The sequence below is a fragment of the Dermacentor silvarum genome, chromosome 2 (assembly GCF_013339745.2).
Source record: "Dermacentor silvarum isolate Dsil-2018 chromosome 2, BIME_Dsil_1.4, whole genome shotgun sequence".
Taxonomy (NCBI): Eukaryota; Metazoa; Arthropoda; class Arachnida; order Ixodida; family Ixodidae; genus Dermacentor; species Dermacentor silvarum.
Genome location: NC_051155.1, coordinates 199,839,987 through 199,863,073, shown reverse-complemented (window position 1 = coordinate 199,863,073; position 23,087 = coordinate 199,839,987). Strand labels below are relative to the sequence as shown.

At 46.2% G+C, this 23,087-nt stretch overlaps 1 protein-coding gene across 1 annotated transcript in view; it reads left to right on the top strand.

Moving 5' to 3' along the window:
* LOC119440654 (phospholipid-transporting ATPase ABCA3-like) overlaps positions 1-17,837 on the top strand; it is a 60,495-nt gene extending 42,658 nt beyond the window's left edge. The window contains exons 14-16 of the mRNA XM_037705545.2: positions 8,546-8,967; positions 17,135-17,260; positions 17,803-17,837. Of these exons, the coding sequence (XP_037561473.2) occupies positions 8,546-8,967; positions 17,135-17,260; positions 17,803-17,837 (583 nt within the window). The remainder of the gene's footprint in view (positions 1-8,545; positions 8,968-17,134; positions 17,261-17,802) is intronic.
* Positions 17,838-23,087: the final 5,250 nt, after the last annotated feature.

The window sequence follows — 23,087 nt, the reverse complement described above, 5'->3', positions numbered from 1 at the left end:
TGAATACCTTTATATCATCCGCATAAAGCAAGAAAGAATACCTTTTTTATGCTTTGGATACATAATTTACAAAGAGACAGGAGAGAAGTGGTCCAAGGACGGAGCTGTGTGGCACACCACTGCAGTGTGGCACGATATAGCACGACATACGTGGTTGAAGACTGTCCGTTGGAGGTGATATAGCATTGTTAGTCTGACAGGTAGTTTCGCAGCGAAGTCATTAAAGGTGCAGAAACACTGGTTTCGTAGAGTTTGGGAATAATAGGGCATGACTGTTAACATCATAGGCGTTACCTGGGTCCCAGTAAACAGTGTCAAGTTGACTCTTGTTCTCTACCGCTTCTGATGCCTGGGAAATAAAGCTCACGAGATTTGTTGCAACCGATGCTGATTAGATATTAGGCTGTTCCGTACGCTGCAAACCTTTAACTTGTGCAGGACAGATTAAAAGATTTTTCATGCAGAGCACAGGGCATACCTGCACATTGGTCTGAGTTTTGTACGTCTGTTTCTAAGTCAGATTCGTGGACGAGAATAACAAGAGAGATGTTTCATGGTACAGGAAATATTTGTGCTTTTAGGCAGGTGTTTTAATGCAAGTTAGGATTGGGTTAAGCACATCACGGAATGATTTAATTAAAACCATGGGAATGCCATCAGCCCCACATGAAAGCGACTGCCTTGCGCTGCGAATGCTTTTGACCAAAAGCTCTTCCCTAGCAGTCGCAGTGCTTCGCGCATCACCACTGTACAGCAGAAAGTCAGACGAAGTGGGGCCATAGTTCCTGCTGAAGACTGATTGAAAGTGTTGTGAAAGCGCATCTGAGACGTCTATAGATAGTTTCATGATTGCTTGTTAACAGAGAGATAGTATCTGTTTTACTTGGTGTCGACTTCAGTTGCACATATTTCCGGAAATTTCTAGGTTTTTTAGAAAGATAATTTTCGGCTTAGCTAATGTTGTCATTGCAATAACGGTCTTACAGTTTCTTACAGAGATATCGGTAGTCATTGAATTCAGCTTTCCGTTTCTCAGGTCCGTTCTTAATTCGTTGCCTTGTATTCGTTGCTTTGTATTGTACTCCTTGTATTTCAATAATTTATAAAGCTCAGTAGAAAACCAAAATAGTTCGCATGAAGGTCGACTTCATTTGAGGGGACCGTACATACGCGTTACCTCCTGCAACATGCCAGTGAAATTCTGAACTTGATAATTTGCATTATCTGACTTCAATATAGGTGAGCAATCTGCCTTAGAAAGATAATGATAAAAATTGACATTTCCCGCAGCGAAAATATACTGCGGAGAGTCCGAATCTCTTGGTGCATTTTTTTGAAGCCTTATCTGAGTGTTGTCACAGCCGGAATACAACGGCTATGCAACGGCAATACAATCTGCTCGAACCAGATTTCTGTCATCATGGGATACACGCACCCTTTCCATATTCGACGAAAATAAGTTTAATATGTTACCATGCGAGTTCGTCACGTGGTTCAGCTGTAAAAAAGTTGCTGAAAGAAATAAAATTAAGGAGAGTGGATCCTTTATGTGTAATACGTTTGTCAAGGTGAGATATCGACAGGTTGTCCCATTGCGTTCCAGGTACGTTAAAACCCCAAAGTACTATACAGTTATGCTTAGAGTGGAAGTGATGATATCCTCGATTGATTGTAGACGCTCATGGAATAAAATGGATACGTCAAGGGTGATACGTAAAATAATAATAATTATAATATTAATAATAATAATAATAATAATAATAATAATTATATTCCATCAATAAATCAATCAATAATTTATCGTGTCCAGGAATAACCATGAGGTCTAAGTGCTGGCGCACGCATATATAAAAAAGCAAATAAAAACTATAGGGGAATATCAGCAAAACCTAAACATGAATAAAAATAACAATCTTGAAAAGAAGAGTGTACATACAACAAGGCGCAAAAATAATACAAAAGAAAAAGGAGGGGAAGGGCAGTTGAACAATATGCGAATCTATGACAGCATCGGAAAGCTCGGAAAAGAACAATAACAGGGAGTTGTGAAAAATATCCAGATCATGAAAGTAAGCGTTATAAAGACCCTGTATGCTATGGACGGTTGAGTATTGGTTTGGCAGGCAGGAATGTGGAAAGATCTATGTTCTCTGGTGATCTTGTGCGGAAATACAAAACATGATACAACTGAGGAGTTCGCGGCACATCAGGATACTATGAAGGAGTTTGGAAATAAACAGGTCAGCGCGATTACGTCGGCAGCGTTGTAAGGGAAATGACAATAATCCAGTAGTGCCTTGAGCATGGTCCAGCGTCTGTGTGAGCAAAGAGGTGATGATATATGCCTAGAAACTTTTTCTGGACCGGATTTATAATGTCACTGTTGGATCTAGAAATGCCATTCGAGTTGCAGAAGACAGATTGTTGTCTACAACTTTCAGAACGGTGTAGGAAAATTTAATTCTCTCGATAGACAGAAAACAGACTCATGAGTGCGCATGCCCCGAATTGCAACGCGTTTAGTGTGAGCTGAAAAGTGTAAGGCTGTATCACATTGTACACCGAGATAATTGATCTCACGGACCTTGCACAATGGTACAGAATCTACAGAATAAGAAAAAAAAAACGCTTGTTTTGTGTGTGAAAGACATACTTTGCTCTTAGCAGCATTCAAGGTTAGGTAATTATCTGGTCACCCTTTAGAAAAACTAAACAGGCGCGACTGCAGGATGCGACAGTCATCAATAGTGTGAATTTTCTTTAAAATCTTGATGTCATCGGCATGTACGTAGGAGGAAAGAAGAGTTTCGAACGTTAACATAACATGATCTATCAAGAAGATAACTGCGCAAGAGGTTTACAATTGATGAGTCAACAGCAAAAGTGCGTAAGCTTGATGAGAAGCAGTGAGTGGCTGACCACATCAAAAGCTTTGCTGATGGCACAATAAATGGTGTCAACTTGCCTCCTTTGAAGTACCGGTGCAGAGATCTGTGTCACAAAACTTGCGACATTTGGGATAGTGGAGCGGCTGGTGAGAAATCCACGCTGATTCGGAATGAATTACTTCTTCACAGTAAAAGACAATATGTTGTAAAGAGCAAGTTCAAAAATCTTTGACTGTGGCACAAAAAAGGGAAATCGGGCCATAATTCGAGACATTGGTTTTACAGCCAGACTTAAATACAGAAAAAAAAAACACGAGCAGTTTTCTACAAGTGAGGGAAAGTGGAATTTTTAAAGACTTAATAAATATAGATGTCAATACTGGGGCACATATACTGCCGTAAGCCCTTAAAATTGCGGAGGGGATGCCATCAGGGACGCAGGATAGGGAAGGCTTCGAGCGCTTATGGCATTCGCTGATGAGCTTTTCATCAAACAACACCACATTAGATGTTGGAACCGTTGTGGACTGCTGACTGACACCAGCGTTGAAATCTGAAGCTTTATATAAGGATGAGAAATGAGCAACAAAACAATCCATTACTGCTGTGACTTCTACTCCTCTAGAGTTGAGCACGCAAAAGCACAATCCACGTTTACTAGAGTGCTTGTGGAAATACTTACAAAATTCTGCAGGTAGGTCGTAAGCGCTTTTCTCCAAGAATGCAATATATGAGTCATGATCCCGCTTATAGAGGCGTTTGTAGAGAGTCAGAAAAAATGGAAATTCTTTTCTCCATTCATTAAGCACAAGACTTCTAGATTTACGGTGCGCGCGATATTTATACTTCAGGGCAGTTCTAAGTTCAGATGAGAACCAATGGGGATACTTAGAGCATTTGGGGCTCTACTGAGGAATAGATTTGCGCCTACTGCTCAAAACAAGCTTCGTAAACTGATCAACTTGGTCATCACATTACCCGCCGTAGTGGCTTAGCCGCTATGATGTTGCGCTGCTAAGCACGATGTCACGAAATCAAATCCAGGCCGCGGCGGCCGCACTTCGATGGGGAGCCAAATGCAGGAACACCCGTGTCCCGTGCATTTGGAGCATGTTGAAAATCCCCTGCTGTCCAAAATTTCCCGAGTTCCCCATTACAGCATTCCCCATAATCACATCGTAGTTCTGGCACGTAAAACCCCAGAATTAATTTTATTTTTCGTCATCAACATTGGTTTTGTCTGTGACCAGCGACCAATCACTGGTGGACAAAAAATCACATCATCATCATCAACCTATATTTATGTCCACTGCAGTGCGAAGTCCTCTCCCTGCGATCTCCAATTACCCTTATCTTGCGCTAGCTGATTCCAACTTGCGCCTACAAATTGCCTAACTTCATCACGCTACCTAGTTGTCTGCCGTCCTCGACTGCGCTTCCCTTCACTTGGTATCCATTCGGTAACTCTAGAGGTCCACCGCTTATCCATCCTATGGATTACGTGTCCTGCCCAGCTCCATTTTTTCATCTTAATGTCAACTAGAATATCGGCTATCCCGATTTGCTCTCTTATCCACACCGCTGTCTTCCTGCCTCTTAACGTTAGGCCTAAAATTTTTCGTTCCATCGTTCTTTCTGCGGTCCATAACTTGTTCTCCGGCTTCTTTGTAAATCTCCAAATTTCTGCTCGATATTTAATCACCGGTAGAATGTTGTACATTTTTCTTTTCAAAGACAGTGGTAAGCTCCCAGTCAGGATTTGGTAATGCCTGCCGTATGCACTCCAACCCAATTTTATTCTTCTATAAATTTCTTTCTCATGATCAGGGTCCCCTGTGAGTGATTCACCTAGACAAACGGTACTCCTTTACAAACTCTAAGGCTCACTGGCGATCCTGAATTCTTGTTCGCTTGCCAGGCTATTGAACATCATCTTTCTCTTCTGCATAATAATCTTCAACCCCACTCTTACACTTTCTCGGTTAAGGTCCTCAATCATTTGTTGTATTTCGTCCCCATTGTTGCTGAATAAGACAATATCATCTGCAAACCGAAGGTTGCTGAGATATTCGCTGTTGACCCTCACTCCTAAGCCTTTCTAGTCTAAGAGCTTGAATACTTCGTCTAAGCATTGTCGCTCACGAAGCAGGAACTGTCGAGGAGAGGTGTAGTAGGGCTATGAATAGGCAGCGCCACTTTATGGCGTTGCGTATCCTGTGCCGGCTGTAGCCTGTGCCGGCCACGCACAGGCTTCACGACGGCGGCACTATAGATTGCGCTGAGTGCCCATAGGGAAGCTCCAAAGAGTCCCGCTGGTGTGCAACGTCGACTGTTTCTCAAATTCTCTTAATCTGAGGGCGCTAGAGGACAGAAAACTCCGCGCTTGCGTGACCTAGGATGGCCAAGCTAAATATTTGGCTGGCTTTACGCCTTGAAGTTCTCGAAATAAAAGGAAAGCAGTTTGTTACCGCGTCCGTACGTGTGACGTGCCACTCTCGCTGTCTTGTCGCCTTACGATTATAGGTGTGCGGTGCGCGTGTTATGTACAGAAGTGTAGTGCGCAAGACCATATCCGGCCACTAAGTTCATCATTATCATGATAATCATGCATCATTTCAAGTGCACTGCAGCACGGAGAACTCTACAGGAGGTTCGAAACTTTCGTAGCCGGCTTTTCCAGAACATTTCGCTTTTTTTAACATTGAAATAGCAATCGCGCGCAACACGCGCAACACGAGATACGAATTTCGGTGGTGCTGTACTATGGTTACAGTGGCTTCCATGGTGGCTAGAAGGGCCACCATAGCTGTACTCCATGTCGTGACAGGGCCGTGTGTCCCATCCGTGGTCCTGCTACAAGGCATAGGCCTGATATTGAAATGTTCGATGTTCAAAAAAATTTCAATTTTCAATGAATTGAATTGAATTAAGTGTTCAATGAATGAATGTATTGAATTCAATGTTCAAAAAAAACATGCGCAGATGCTTACAAAACAAACACCCAAGCGCAGCTCTGAAGCATTTATGTAAAGAGCACAGGGGGCAGACTTTCTCATTTTTTAAGTCACAATTAGCTTGCATGCGCGGCTCTAATCATGAATGAAACCGAAAAATAACAGTTCAGTTATTTTTACGGTTATCAAAATTTCTGAGGACCAGGTCATGTCGCGGTAACCAGAACAATACTCCACTCGAACCGAAATAAATTGGTGCCAGGGGAACTCTGAACTGGTAATCAGAACAATGATAACCCGATCTTCAATAAGGCGAATCAAGATAAATCAATTGTCTCATGTTGCGCACTAACCGTAACTGCAAACAAGTCGTTCTGCCGGGTTGAGCCCCTGGTTGAAATTACTACTGCGTTTTTCAATGACAAATCTACGCGCAGAGCGAAACATTAAGAAGCAGTCGATACAACCTTACATTTAGACGACTTGTTCAGGTCTCTTGATGTCCGCACAGCATACCTCTCGTTGACGGCAGCCAAGGACCTCTAAAAAAACTTTAGCTCATCGTCTGACTTCAGGTAGCCATGGGAATAGCCGTCTTCATGATGATGTAACCCTTGGAGGTACTTTTCGATCACCTTCTGTCGGTCAGGAGGCTCGCTCATTGTTGCATTCCGCGCTTTCACAAGCGAAAGAAAACAACGCACGCCGCGAATATGACACGCGCGCCAATTTCTCGCTCACGTGGAATGAGCTGATCCGAACTGACGCGCCGCACACCGACCGCGCCGCCAAAAATAGAGAAAAAAAAGAAAACAGAAAACGGTGAAACGTCATCGACGCGAGGCCACGTCATCGAGGCGAGGCCCTGCCCCTAGACAGATTTGTTGTGAAAACAGTCGCACCCGGGTGCATCTGGTGATGTCAGCGGCGATGACGATGCCCATTTGTCGAACAAGAACCTACGACTTCCGGTTTGCCTGCTAGCAGCTAGGTACGCGCGCTCCTTGCTTTCTCGTCGTGTTGCTCGCTTGTGCGCCCTTGCGAATCGGTAATTAAAGCACGCAACGCAAGTGCCAAATCGCTCGCGTTCCAAAACAGTCGTGCTAAGCGGTCTGATTAGCTGCGCGAACAGAGTGCGACAGTGCTGGCCTTTCCAGACGTGCGCGCAACACAGGGTCTGTAGCGGCACGCTTCGCATGAAGACGGGCCGGTACCTCAGCAACAGCGGGTAGCCGAGAAGCGCCGAGTTCACGTCTCCGTTACCGGCACGGTAACTCGCCGCATGCCGTTTGCCATTCGCGGTTCACCGTTCGACGGCAGTTTTCCTCACGAACGGCGAGATTTCCTTGCTGTAGAGAGGATGAGGCCGGAACCCAATTGTGCGGCAGCCCCACCGCCACCACCGCCGATCGCTCGACGGCGCCGATGTCGTCGTTAGGCCTTTTCCGGTTCACTTCAAAGCTAAAATGGACGGCGCTTCGGAATGAATTACCGACGTTCACAAGGCGCAATATTTTCTTACCGTTGTTATCACTCTTCGCAATAATTGTACACAAAGAAGAAAATACGCTTATATTAGCGGTGCCGTGGGCTGCGATGCGAGCACAGCCGAGGCGGTCGTCTCCCGTCGGTAGCCGTGCACTGCAGCGGAGCTCGACAAGTATTGCAGCTCTCATTCATGTTTAACGTTTGACAGTGGATACCGTTCTTCATAAAATGTGCAGTTTACGCATAAGTTTATCTAGGGAAAATTATTTTGCTTGGAACAGAAGCTGCAGCCGATGTTTTCGTCGCCGGTGGCGGAGGCGCGCAGCTTCGCGGTCATCGATTGACCCGTTGATCGTGCAGCGGGCGGTGCGCCGGCCGAACTGCCGTCTACTTTCGACACCTCTCACGCGGCAGACGTTCTACGGCACCGGAGGCCGGTTCGCCGACAGTATATTTGCTGCTAGCGTGGACGTGCCTTAACCGGAAGTGGGCAGTGTGTTGAGAAGCGCGTTGGCGATGACGTATGTCACGTGACATTTGGAGAACCACTTGGCGAGGAAGAGTAGCGAAGGAAAGAGCGAAACGAGCGACAGGCAGTGTTTCGATAATCAAACGCGTGTAACTCCACTATGACGGCACCATTTAAAAAAATTCTCGCGGCTACGTGTTCGTTGTAGACTCGTGCACAACCGCAACACCACAACTAAATTTCTACCTCTGGGTGGTTTGGGGGCCCTTTAACTCAAGTTTTGCAAGAACGTGCTCAACATTTACTGCTTATATCATTCCAGCAAATTACTGCACATCGCATCATGATTCGAAAAATGTAATACATGTGCGCTTATGTCTTCTATTTTGATGTTACATTGCAATATTAATAAAAGTATTCCACCGCAAAGGAGAAGAATTGTTGGGATACCGGCTATATACCGAAACGTTTTCTTCGATCTACTTTTGGCGGATGTCGCCTTTACATTGTGGCCCGTAACCCTACGCTTAATTATTTGTAGTTCAAGCTGCTCCGCCTGGACATGTTCACACAATTTGAACAAGGGCTTCTGCGCGGGTGTCGAAATTTTTCTTAAAATGTAGTTCATTTCTTTTTCTCTACATATTACTGCTTTAGTTTTTATTTATTTTCACTTTTTTGTGATGACCTCCTAGTTTTATCGTTGTTTTTGTAATGTTTCTCCCAATGCGCGTGCATGGATGCAGGATGGGCCTCCTTGCAAATCCAACGAGCATGATCACGACGCCCATCGCGATCAACCTCATGAGCACCGCGATCCTGCGTGCGCTCACCGGCAAGCCGGCGGAACGAATCGACGCCACCCTCACGCACATAAAAGTTCGATCCAAGACGGCGCTTCACGAGCTGAATGCCTTCCGTTCTGACGTGTCCAGCTCCTGGAGAATTCTGCCTGCGCTCGTCTACTCGCTGGGCTTTGCAGTTCTCGCGGCGTTTCCGGTCGACGAGCGGCTGGGCGGCGCCCGCGACGTGCAACTCATGACCGGCATGTCGGGCGCCTTTTTCATCTTCGTGCACCTCGTCTTCGACATGTTCTACTACGTCGTATATATGTCACTATTTGGTGCTGTCCACTTCAGTCTCTCCAACTACTCAGTCACCACGGCCGGTGAGTGCTCTGTCGAAGAATACCGGGCTTTTTCTTCGATAACGCATAGACGTGCTCTATTTGACAAGTTACCGGTCAGTGGCCACGTCATAGACAACAGAAGAAGAAAGTCTGTATTTCGCCCGAAAGGAGAAGCATTGATTGCAATAGCAAATCAGTAGACAGCTATACGAAGTAAGGATAGTAGTTTTATCGGCCCTATAAACTTGTAAACATTCGCTTCCTGACTTAAAATATAAGCATGGTGTTATGCGCGCCCAAGCAAACATGAACACATCTCACTCGATTACCGCGGAAACTCGCTGTCAAAACCTTGGAGTTAGGGAGCGCGGCAGCAGCAGCGAGCGAATTGACCTTCGTCCCGCCGCTCGCATCAACGCGCCGCGAAAACACAGCGCAGGGAGGAAGGACTCTGCCCCCGCCGCAGATGGCTTTCAAGATACTGCCGCCAGGGCGGAAGTGCACGTAATACGTGGCCTTCCTCCCGGAGCCTTGCGGTCCGGAGGGCGCACGTGGGTGCTCGCGCATAAAGCGTTTACTCGCGCAGCGCCAAGTAAAACAGTCCCCCCCCCCCCCCCCCCCTGATTTCCTATTTTCCCTCCGGAGCGTTGTGCGCGACTGGCAGACGGCGCGCTTCCTTCCCGTTTCCCGTCATCTGCGTGCGCGCGCGAGAGAGACATAACATTTATTGGTGCCAAAGGAACTAAAGCCCAAGTCTGAGAACGCCTGGTAGGCTCATGCCTCCTGGCCCAGCACGTTCTTGGCGTGCTGCACCAGAAGCGGCTACCATAGTTTGTCAAACTTTCGTGAGGGAGTGGTCCACTCCTCCCAGCTGTCGGGAGGCTGGTTGTGTCGTAATTTGGAACAATATTGTATTTTTGAAGATGGCGTTTGCTGGGCACTCCCATAAGGTGTGTTTATTTGATGGATCGACCCCGCACTGCTTGGCACGGAAGGGAGCCTGAGTCCCTGGTAGTGAAGGTAATGTGTGTGCGCGAGATTGAGCCGTGATCCCCGGCTCACCTTCACATGATTTCGCTCGCACAAAGCGCATACGGCGCGCGGCGACGATTTTATCGCCCGTGGACTTTATACGGAACATCACGGCGACGGCAAAAATGCACCTGGACTGTGCATATAAATGCCATCGCAATAAAAAACTCAAATAAGACATATACGTCACATATGCAACAATATCACATGATATTACTGGTGTAATGATATGAGTTTACTAGATATATGTGGCGCATGTGTCATGCCATTTTTTTATTTCATGCCGATGGCAATTGTACGTAATTAAAAGTACAGGGGAGCAAAAACTAATTCCGCTATGTTGTAAATGATGGTGAGACACGCCGTGAAAAAAGCCGGAATGAAAAAATTGCGGCCACATGACAATTATGGTAGGTATATTAAGGCCATATTTCATATAAATAATAATTTCATTTCATTATACATAGGATAGAAAGTCATCCAGTTATTCTTAGCCATCTTCAGTGAATGGGATATGTTGAGCACCGTTACTAGATTACTTTTCCAGTTTGCAAACTCCGCCGGGATGCAGCAGCAAAATGTGGCCCCTTTCAGTTCCCGCTCGCGAGGTGGCGCTTCCGATGCCATTGGCCCGGTCGCATCATGGTTACGGAGCCTGCGCGCGGCGTTAAACGTAATTTACGCAGTTAATTCTGTGTAAGGGGAGTTATTTCCGAGATTGTGAGCAAACGTTATTTTGATTGTGCAACTAGAGTATCGTTTCAGCCACTAGAGCGATTCCACACGGCAGAGATGTGACTGAGATGCCTCATAATCATATCGTGGTTTTGGAAGATATAAAACACCACAATTCACGACGCATTCGAATGAGAATGTCAAGTAATGTAATGAATTTCTCGTGAGCGCGCATATGCTTTTCTCTCTAAAGTGATGGTCAACTTTTTGAACAATGCAACAAACATCAACTGGGAATCACATTTCAAAAGCCAAAGTTACAAAAGACGCGCTTTTTTGTTTGCTACAGCCATCTTTTCCTTGCTTTCTAATCGATGGTTAAAATCTCGGGAGAAAAAGTGCATTCGTGTCACCAGTTGCAGCGGGAGCACACGCCGCACGAGCTGCGTCGATAGATCTCGCCGGGACCCACAGGGATTGCGATCACTACGCAACAAAGTTGAACGCAATGTTACTAGATTTGTTGAAGGCAAAAAAAAAAAAAAAACACCCGACACAAGACCACGCCTGCGTTGACTACGCCAGCGCGGCGGCCAAGATGCCGTAGGCACCGCCGACACTGGCCGACACCTCCGTTACCTCCGTCAAACCGGTGAAACGGCGACGAGCACGCCCCCGCTCGGCGGTACAGGGAAGGGTGACATCCGCGGCGCCGCAGTTTGCAAACTGAAAGAGGTAATCTAGTCACGTTGGTGTTGAGACGGGTCCCGAACTGGTGCGGCATATTGGAACGAGCACAGCTTTTAGGTATACTTACGCCGTATCACGGCTATATACAGCGCTGTACCTCCTGAATGTCGCCAAGAATGAAAAAGAGAAATAATACGCGGTCACTGTATGTTGATGGCCGTCGTTGTTCATGTTAGACATGGGTATTTCTCTGCGCTTTTTTCAATGCAAACTATTTATTTAAGGTTAATTAGCAAGCTTTTAATTACCAAACCTAATGACGACAGCGTCTATGCAAAAGTTAAGGAAGATGTCGGGAAACTGCCGGTAGTAGACTTTAACGCAACTTAGGTTCCATGTGGTCCTTTTTTCTCAACGGAAGAAAGAAAGGCCACGAAAGTAAAAAAATATAAAAATTTACCAAATGACAAATAAAAAAAAGAAAATACCACGCCAGCGATAAAAGCGGTCTCAAACTTAAACCTCGTCATTTAGTATACGTTGTGTATTTAACGCACGTTTAAAGCAAGGGCTGAACGTAAGGACCGAAGCTGCGCGCCGCAAGCTGCTAACGCGTAAGGGAAAGAGCGCGGCAGCTCAATATTTCTGCGATAATCTATAGCCTGTTTTTGGCAATGCTTACGTTCGAGAGCGTTGGAATGCCTGACACGTGGATACGTTGTCACGTGGTGTTTTTTATTAAATTATCAGCTTTCCTTTCTTTATTGTTGCCGGAAATAATGACCACACAAGACCTAGCTTGGCTGAAATGATGGTATAGGTGATTACTGAACGTCACGTCATCCACAACTTTTGCATTGATGTCCTATTGATTAGATGTGGTAATTAAGCATTGGCAAATGAAATAAGCATTTTCGCAAAACGAAAGAAAGAGTCACGATTAGCATGAACGCTCACCGACATATGGTGACCGCCATTCGTTTAAATACCTCCGATTTGCGACGACATTTAGCTAGGACAGCTGATACGTTGACACTATAAACATCGGGAACTTTTTATGTTATGTTTACCTTTTTATTTTACATACTGCAACCCCAGAAAGCGTTACCGCAGCAGTGGGCTAAACAAATTTGACAAAACACCCATCCAAAACATAAAAACGATGTGAGCAGCTGTCGATAGCAGTGACAAAGACCTAACACCACCGGACAGCATTTTACAACATTTGATAGCACAAGGGAAGAGGCTATCCTTAAATGTTTCCGTCCTGGCAGAAATCGGTGCAATGTTGAGCCGGAGAAAATTTCTAGCCAAAGGAGGTTTGGCAAACTTGACGTAATGTAAAGATGAAAGCAGCATGGGAGTATTAAATAAAACTTAAAAGAATTTTAGGCATTCAACCTGACGACATGCTTGAAAAGTAGGGATCACAAGGCTGGCCTATAAAGCGGATAGATTTCTTTTAAACGGACTGTAACCTCATGATGTCTGATATTAGGCATGGATTGCAAATTGAAGGAGCCATATTCGGATAACCAATGATAGGACGCAAACACAATCAATGAAACTGCAAATCATCGAAGAGGAAAGCAGAGTCCTTCAATACTTTACGGGTCATAAAGCTTCTGCTTAACGCTATGGGAGGGATTGGCTTACTGCCTGAAGGGCGGGGATTAGTGTTCGCAATCCAAGAGAAATTACCCTACATTTTAGGTCTTTCTGAGGGGAACAATGAAATTTAACCAAATCTAAGCAAAAATTGCGCTAAGATGTGAAGGGAAAAAAAATGTCACAGTTTCGCCCTAAGGGCGAAGCGATGAATGCGATAGCAACACAGCAATGTCATACGAAGTAAGGTGAGCGGCTTTGGTAGCAATATGAATTGTAGTAAACATGAGCTGATTAAGTAAGCAGGTGTGCTGTGGCGTAAGTAGACCGACATGAAGAGAGACTCGATGGCCACGAGAAGGCGCGTGTGAAACGGTGGTGTTGATGAGAAGCGCTTCCCGTGGGCAGCGCGTGCGAAGGGACACACCTGTAGCGCTGCACTGCCAACCCGGGCAGCATTGCATGTGTAGCGTGCGTTCGAAAATGTGGCCCGACTATTACTAACTGATTGAACAAGCGTGGTGTGAGCGCGCACAAACAAACATGAATATATCACACTGAATGACTGCAGAGAACGACCGTCAAAACGCTGGCAGCGAGCGGATATATACGCCGCAGCAGCGGGCGAAGGTACGTGCGGTCTATTGCTTCAACGGAAACTGAGCGGCGAATGCCCATAAAGGTCAGAGCCGTGTGGAGATAAGAGACGGTGCGGTCGAACGAACGGCGAGCGCGGTTGTTGGCAGCGTAGAAGTGCGCCCCCCCCCCCCCTCCCCCGCTCCTTCCGGCGCTGGCTTCCCGCTTCCTTGCTTGCGCGTGGGAGATTTGAGTGCGTTCGCTCTCCGTGATAGCGCGCGTCCCCGCACGCTGCCTCTGGGGCATACGGCGCGCGGTGAAGAATTTATCTATACGGAACCTCACGGCGACGGCGACGGCGACGACGACGCCGACGGCAGAAATCCGGTTCAAGTGTCCATATAATTGCTATCGCAATAAAAAAGCGCGCGTCCCTCGCGCCCTTTCACTCGCACATACAGCGTTCGGCGGCGCGCGGCGACGATTTCATCTCCATTGACGTCATACGGAACCTCACGGCGACGGCGACGGTGACGGCGACGGCGACGGCAACGGCGACGGCGACGGCGACGCCGACGGCAGAAATCTGCTTTGGAGTGTCCATATAATTGCTATCGCAATAAAAGAATTAGACAGCAACACTTAAGAATACTCACGCGTGGAAATGTGAAAGCATTATACCGCATGTAGACCTTAGAATATCATGAACGCGCTCATTTTATTCACTCATGACGTGCCGCCACCGCCTCCCCATTGTCTGCGCCGTCACGTGCCCAATGACTCACGCACCAAGCCACACCTTTAGTCAGTCACATGACTGCGACGTAACGTGTGCAGTCACGCACTAACTATATGCACACCTTTAGTAAACCAGAACCGTGGAGCCGCCATGAAGTCGGGGAAGCGTGCTCGTCTCGCACACCAGAGCTCTGGGCTCGATTCCCGCGAAGTCCGAAATGTACGAAGTTTTCTTTTCGAAGCCACTCATTTCTTTTGTTTGAAATGAGAAATGTGACGTCAGTCCGAGTACTTTATGTGTTTTTTCTGTTTCGGCCGTCGGTCATTTTTGGCACCATTTTCGGTCCCGCCGACTGCAACGAATTTTTGCGTAATGGGGCATATAATGTTTTCGCATTAAAAGTCGCAATTTCGCCCCAAAGGTGAATCATAGATAGCGATGGCAAAGTATTGAATAAACATTCGAAGTTAGGTTCCTAGTTTTATAGTCCGTGTAAATTCCAGTAAACATTCGCTTACTAATTAAATGAAAAATCACCAGCCCTTCCCCGGTCGAGAAAATGGGGGTAAGCGAAGCTTGTTGTGTGTGTATTTGATCTTCATGAGGGTAACGTAAAGTTCACATGTCACGGTAATAAAACATAATCGTTTATTAAATGTATACATAGAGGGAATGAAACGTACAACCGCAACGGAAGGAAGAGTTGTACGAAAGGGAAACAAAAGTAGAAGGAAAGGGAACGAAAGAAAGAAGGAAAGGGAAGAGAAAGTAGCAGGTCAAGTACACACACGACTACCTTCGCTTACCCCCCATTTTCTCGACAGAGGAAGGGCTGGTGATTTTCCTTCTCCCTCTCTTTCTCTCTCTCTTTCTCTTGTTCCTTATCACTTTATCGCTTTTTTTCTTTCTTTCTCTCTTTCTGTTTTGTCCTTGTGATGTGCCATTGAGCTTGGACCCTTTTTGCACTATCACCCGGATCGGCCCATATTTCAGCCTGACGCCACCACCACCACCACCACCGAAACTTGAGCCTATAAAGCTTCGCCTAAAAGCACGGTGGCAGGCGCGAACAGCCAAACATGAACAGATCTCACTTGATGACCACAAGCACTCGCTGCCACAACGCTGGCGTGAACAGCGATGCGCAGTCGCGGTCGAGCTACAGAAGGAGACGCGGGCTCACCGGCGGCCCCAAGCATGACCTTGATCACGTTACATCCAACGCTGGGCGCGCAGGAAGATGGCTCGCATCAAGCCGCCGTCCTTCTCGGCTCACCCTAGCACGCTTTCCCTCGCACACACAACATACGGCGCGCGGGCATACTTATATATACTTTATACCGAACGTCGTCGCGAACGACGACGGCCAAAATTCACCCGAGTATATCCATATAATTGCTATCGTAATAAAACTCTTTGAGACGTGAAAAACCGCTCCAGCGAAGCCGCGATGTCTGATACGTGAAACTGCTGCCGTGGCGGCGCCTTTTTGATTTCAGTCAGTACGTCACTACATCACGCACTACGCCAGTACGTCACAGACAAAGTTTAGTAGAAAATACTGCCTGATCTGTATTTAGTATAGGAGACGTTGAATGAGCAATCCGTGAGATTGCATCACGCAAGTGACGCTAACAGCTCAACCATCGGGCGCCCTCGAGGACTATTACAGCACCTGTCCAATCCACACGCACACTTTTGTCACACAATTAAAAACATTCTGCTTCCATAGATACCAATTTTTATCACGCTTTCAGAATGAACACGGCCACTTCCAGATTTTACACCGGGTGTTGGCAACTGTTTGCTTGTTGTTGTTTGGCAAACCATAATCATCATAACAAGCCTATTTTTATCTCCACTGCAGGACGAAGGCCTCTCCCATGCGATCTCTAATTACCCTTGTCATGCGCTAGCTGATTCCAACTTGCCCTGGAAATTTCCTAGTTTTATCACGCCACCTGGTTTTCTGCTGTCTTCGACAACGCTTCCCTACTCTTGGCACCCATGCTGTAACTCTAATGGTCCACCGGTTATCCGTTTAAGCCTTACATGGCCTGCCCAGCTCCATTTCTTTTTTCTCTTAATGTCAACTCGAATATCGGTTATCCCCGTTTGCTCTCTGATCCATAAACGACAACAAACAGCGCCCGGTGTAAAATCTGAAAGTGGCCGCGTTCGATCTGCAAGCGTGATAAAAATTGGTAGCGATGAAAGCAGAACGTTGTTGTACACAAAAAACACAGGTGCCATCGAATTACGGTCACCCTTGTAGAGCTAATGTTTTTATTCCACACTGCGAGACGTCGTGAGCCAAGCAGCTTGCAAGTTGGGGCCGGGAGACGTCTGGACCGGAACTCTAGAGCATCGACTCATAGAAGTTATCTCCCGTGGTTGGGATAGAGGATATGCCAGACGGATCGGTTGGAGTGGTAACCCAAGACAGGTGTCACACTGCTCACTCTAGCAATTCCATATTTTTTCAGTGTTACCCGTATGTAACTTATTGTTATTGGCTCCTTACGAAGCCTACATCACTTCTGCAACAAAAATGTGAAAAAAAAACATAACTAAAATATTGGAATGTACGACAGAATCTTTCAAGCTCGTGTACTTAAACTCCTAACCAAGGAGCGCTTCATAATCATATAGTAGTTTTGGTGCACAAACGCCCAGACTTTCATTAAAATTTTAACTGAACGTGTCCGCAAAAAAAGAATAGCGAAGTGCCCGCGAACGAAGTTCCGTCGACAGAAATATTGAGGTCCGTGGTGTCATAGCCGGCATGACGCATAGGCACGTATGTTAAGTCATTTCGCCCCGGTGTTGCACTCTCGTGATTCTCCTGTCGGAGTTGTAATCACGACGAATGTGGTTAACTTTCAGGAAACTTCGCGCTCATGTTCCTGTCAGCTGCACCAGCGATCATCGGGATGGCATACGTGATTGCAGAAAGGGCGGAGACGAGCGGAGGTGCCATGTCCAGCGCAGTGCAGTGGGTCTACATCGGCGGTAAGTCAAAAGCAAATAATCGCAAAGTGCTCAGGCATAAGATATCGGACGTTATTCACAGCGTTACTAACAAATAAATAATCAGTCGTGAACTCCTGCTTTGTAAACGAAGGACGCGAATTCGGGAATGAAGCGCAAGGAGAGAGATTTCCCAAAAGTGGAGCGGAGAAGACAATATAAAAGAAAGACTGGCTGTATTTTATAACAATCGTTTCCACTGTTCATTCCTTATGTCGTTCGTCACTGGCTCGTACGAAGTCGCGGGATAAGTCACTCGCCGAGGCGGATGACAAGAAAATAGAATCGGAGGAAAACACTCCTTAAAAAAAAAAATGAGCCCCAATCCACGCTGCGAAAATCGTTGGCCAGCGAAGCTGTGGTGTCACCTGATCCGAAAGACCAATGTTATGTAGCCTTGAACTGGGTTCTGCTTAGCCGGAGCACCTCACCGTTGTGCATATTGACGTTGCTGTTCCTTTCGTCGCTTACCGTATTCGTGTTGCCCTTCAGACGTCCAAACTGTCCTGGCTTGCTTTGGGCAGGAACCGCTGCGTCCGGCCTAAATCCTGAGCAATGACACCATTGTGCATATTCACGTTGCTGTTCCCGTCGCTGCTTATCGTGTTCACGCTTCTCTTCGAGAGTCCTAACTATGCGTAGCCTTTTCGTAGCGTTATCACAGCACAAATGAAATCAGTTTCTAGGCGGGTTCTTCTTTTACGTATGAAAGTGTAGTGACGTGGCTCCCTGCTTCGTATGCTACAATTGCCGCTTCCCGGCAACTGCAGCTTATGCAAGCGTAATCTTTACCGGGAAACGCTTGTAGCGAACGCTATGTGCGAAGGCGAGCTTTCTGGTTCTTTTTTTTTCTTACGCAAGGCCGGCGCCACTGCTGCCAGGGATGCGCTGAGAAATGCCATCTGGTGGTGCTGCAAGAACCCAGCGGCGCACGCGATTTCCGCCTTCCGCTGTGATCGGTTGAGTTCTTTTTTTGACGATAGAAGTGAAGAAATCCCGGGATCATAGTAATATACAGCTTCACTGTAAGGCGTCCCTTAGATCGTCTAAAACTTGCATTTCGATGGGGCGAAATGCAAAAGCGCTTGTCTACTTAGACTTAGGTGCACGTAAAAAAAAAAAAAAACCTGGGAGGTCAAAATCAATCCGTAACCCCTATCTACGGCGTGCCTCATGATCAGATTGGGGCCTGGCACGTGAGACCTCCAGAATTTGATTTTTTTTTGATTCTCTCAACTTTTTCCACGCAAGTGTGGTTCGAGTTTTCCCAGCGCCTAAGGCCGTCTTCTTGGATTTAACTTATCGGCTATATACCATAGCTAGCCGGTGCTCACAGGCCTGAAGAAAATAAAAGAAAGAAGCCTAACTATAACACTGTTATAATATGCCATGTCTATCACGTGAACGTTACTGCGTGCTTTTACACTGCGCTGAGCTTGTCAAACAAAAGGAATGCATGAAGGAAGTTAGTAAAAGTACAAAAGATCCGCACATATCGAGTATAAATCATTCAGCTTTGAAAGTATGTCGAGATTGGTCCTGGCCACTGAACAAGATAAACAGAAGCGCCGACTCGCCTGATAAGGAGTCCCAACTTGTGTCCCGGCATGTCAGCTGCTTTGTGGCACAAAAATGGCGCTTAAACTTGTTACTAGAAGCCAGATCTGCGTTGCCTGTAGCGGCACAGGTGCGGCGTGGCGTGTAGCGAGGCAAAGTGGGCTTTTCGTTGACTAATTCGCTTGCTCTAGAACTATGCGCGTTTTCCCGCTGTTGCCCGCGTGGCGCTGTGTGTGCGCGCTTGCTTTCAACGACGCGCTTATTGCCTGCCAAATGTCTCGGCCTATTTTGTTGTCTTCAAATTCATGAAAATTTACAACTGTAAGCACCAGTGTCATGGTAGCGCCTGTTGAATAGTCTGATTTTATTTTGTCCTTTGGTATGCTCTCATGAAGTTACATTTATTAATATCAAACTAAAATGAAAAGTTGTAAACTGCCTCTCATTTGTGAGCAGGCAAGATATCCCTGAGAAAATATTTGCTGTGTAGCCTTGTTTACTTTGCGTGCTTTTGTGTCTTTTCTGCGTTCGTGCACTTTAATTTGTGGCATGTTTCGGCCTCTGTGATGGCATGCTTCAGCCGGCTTGGTATACATTATATTAGTCCTGCGGCCAGACTAACATCTTCAGCTATACGTGAAGCTTTCCGGCGCGCTTACCACACATACTACACCACTTATTTCGGTGAATCGTGGCTGCAGTGCCTCAAAGTTAGTGCGCTCACACCGCAGTGCCTCATGAACATCAGCAAACTTTTGCGTTATGCCAAAACTCTGCTGGAAGCACCTGCAATTTCCTTCAAATGAAGGTCTTGAATGTAGTAGGAGACTAGCACCCATCACAAGCCAATACGCCACTGCTGCACCGCTCGAAACAGTGCGCTGTTACCACTGTTACCGCTTTTATCTCGGCTAGTATAACTGCCATGGGTAACTTCGGAAACACAAGACTTTTTCACTCTTGGAAATCGGCCGATCGTATCTTTACTGGTTGCAGTCGCAATCGAAAAACAAGCCGCAATGACATAACGCTTCGAGCTGCACAACAGCGAAAGCGGACCATTCGGCCATTTATTTTTTGATAGCTGAAAGGGCTCTCGTCACTTTCGTTTCTTGACATGCCCGATGCAATTCGCGCGCATTTGGCGCCAACTCGCGCCAACGGCTTGTGGAAAGAAGAAAACTAGTAAAGTACCTTCGAAAGGGGGCCACGAAGAACAAAGGTGGAAATACTAGCCCGCTGTTATCATTGGAACATTAGTTGGCCACGTAAAATGCATTACAAGATAGGAGAGCCGTAGCTCCTGTCTATCTTGCTACCTGGTCCTGGGAGAGTCAGGTTGCTGACAAAATCGCATCTGAAGCCATTACGTCTCCCATTTTATCTAATTAGACTGGTGCATTATATGCAGCAACTTGTACCCGCTACCGTCGTAACGCCCTTTTACATCTACACCCAAACCCCTTTTCTTTCCACTTTGACAATCCACCTCATCACAGGTAAAATCGTGCGTCTTTTCAGTCTGCGTCTATTATTTCCACAAGATAAGTGTTTCAAGATGTTCAGCACTGTACCTCTATGCGCAGGTCTTCTGGTACCGCTTCTCAGTGCCTTACTGGACATATTTATTGGACTGGGTCAGTGGATAGAAAACCTGTTCCCACCATGCGTGCTGATTTCTGGCCTTACCAAGATCTCACAGGCAACGTGGGCCGATGAAGACTGCAGGCTGGGCAAACTGGTTCTAGCGGGTATAGGTAACATCACTGGTGGCGGGGTCAAGGAGAGCCACCAGTTCCCATTGGGACAGTTCGTCGCGAAGACAGGAAAAGGTAAACACTTTGGCTCGCAAGTTAGCGGCCGGTCTAACGAATTTCTGCTTAAGTGCCTACCACTGGTGTGAGAAATACGAAGGTGTTGACACTCCACTCAACGGCGCAACCAGATATTGTTCGGCTATAGCGTTCGTTGAGACGCCTGAATGCAATGGCCTAGTTTGCCTAGGTTATGGCTCGGCTCCATCGGCCCCTGAGCCGCAGCATCCCCAACGCAATTGCGGCCGGCGAATGTGCTACAGCTATACCGTGCCTATTGCACATGCGCCGGCCGAAGCTGCGTGGAGGCGCTGCTGCTCAGGGGCCGATCGGCCATGGCTACTGCGAACACTATCTTAGCGCGTTCTCCGCCGCGGTGGGCGGCGAGTGTGAACACCCGAATTATAATTCTTACACCCTGGTTCCTATCCTTAGCTGCGCTCTTCGCTGACGATGAATGTGCGTGGTCTTCCTGTATACTGTGCTCGAGCAGTGCGCTACGCACAGACGAATGCCATCTTTTATCGTAAAGCTCCTCTTGAGAGAAGACCCTTGCGTTTAGCTTTGGGACGGCACCCTCTGCGACGAGCCTTCGGAGATCCGCCGAGCTTTGATCCAGGGGGCACGAGATATCGCGGGAATCGTCCTAGGAGCCCTGGACTATCGGCCCTCGCCCAATTTTCGGACTCGTTAATAAAGATAATAATCTATCTCTTTCTTGCATTTAGGTCTCAGGACTCATGAATAACACATAATACCTATAGTACTCTACCATTAGACCAGCAGCCGCCAGCGCAGTGAGATGTCATAGTTCTGTTCCATGCTAAACTGTAGGCGTTAGTAAGCTCGAGTTGTTTCAATCACAACATTTCAGGCTGCCGTTAGATTTTCCCCTACATGTTCTAAGAGGGAACAAAATAGGAGTGATTTGCTGGCGGCACGGTCACTATATTACGCCATTATTTCTGATGGGCCTCAATAAAATGAATTAAAGTTGGAGTGAGAATTTATTATTTCCTTTGATATTCAGGAAACAATCGGCCACTGAATTTAAATTAAAACTCACAAGCGACCTTCAATTAAAACTTAATTAAGTAGCACAACTGAAATATTCAATTTCTGTTTATTTGGGTGTTCGTTAAACTGCACACCGCAAAAATTTAGTAGAAGAAACTGTCAAATTCTGGCAATTTTAGCGGTAAATTTTGCGTTTCCTACTTTTCCTGTGTCTTCAGTACAACACAAGCTTCTTCCGTATTTTTGTATGGTCCACGGCCTTGGAGTAACTTTCACTGCCTTTTTGACTGCATTTTTCAAGGAGTATGAAAGGGTTCAATGCTGGAAGATGCGGCTGAAACAGATCATACATACACCCGTGAGCAAAAGTATACAGACCAGGAATTACGCGATAAAGTTGATTTTCTCCTTTGCCTGTGGATGTTACATGAAGTTAAAGACTGGAGTTCAAACTTGGCAGTGCGAAATTTCCAGTATACTAGTCGGTTTCAGTTTATGCACTTCAATGAGGAGGAAACTGAGTTTTTTCGGTGACCATGTGGTCCGTATACTTTTGCTCACGAGTGTACAAGTATACATAACCATGCTAATTTGAACATATCTGAAGCAACAAGACAACCGACAATAGGCTACACATCCAAGTGTCCACTTTACTAATATACATGTATCTATGCACTGAGTACCATTACTGGCCTGGTGAGCAGCTGCACCTTTTTCGCAGACTTATTGGCTTGCGTATTGGAGATGTCTCCTACCCTTAGGTAGGTGGTGAAGTTTCACAGAAATGATAATTGAGGATAGGAATGAATCGACCTTGTTTCCCTCATAGTATTGCTGACAGAACCTTCACTTTATCCTATAAGGACATATTCATTGTAAATCAATAACAGCCTGTTCAGGCGTAAACAGAAAAAAATAGCATTTTTTTTGCCTAAATCACTGTTGTCCCCGTTCAAAGAAAGTTTCTGCAGTAAATTACTGAACCCTACTTATTTGCAGATCTTACTGCACGTCACACCAAGCTCGCTGGGCTAACAAGAACTTTCGTCGAAGTGACATCACAAGGCGAATTACGGTGTTTCTGTTTGACACAGCGGCTTCCATTTTATTTATTTGTTATTTTTACCCCTACTGTACAAAGCACCAGGTATTTCAATGCCGCATTTATTGCACTTAGTACGCAACTAAAGCTCAATCAAGTTTATTTTTTATTAAAAGAATTTTTTTTTAGCTTCATAGGGCCGGAATTCGATAAAAGCTTTATATGAACTAAAGATTCATGCTTGTACGGTTTTTTTTCAGAAGTAGCTGACAACCTGCTGCGGGCTTGCAACACGAGCTCTCTGTTCTCTTTCACGGACGACGGCATCGGCTACGAAATCACGTATCTCTTGTTGCTCGCCCTCCTGTTCTTTCTGATC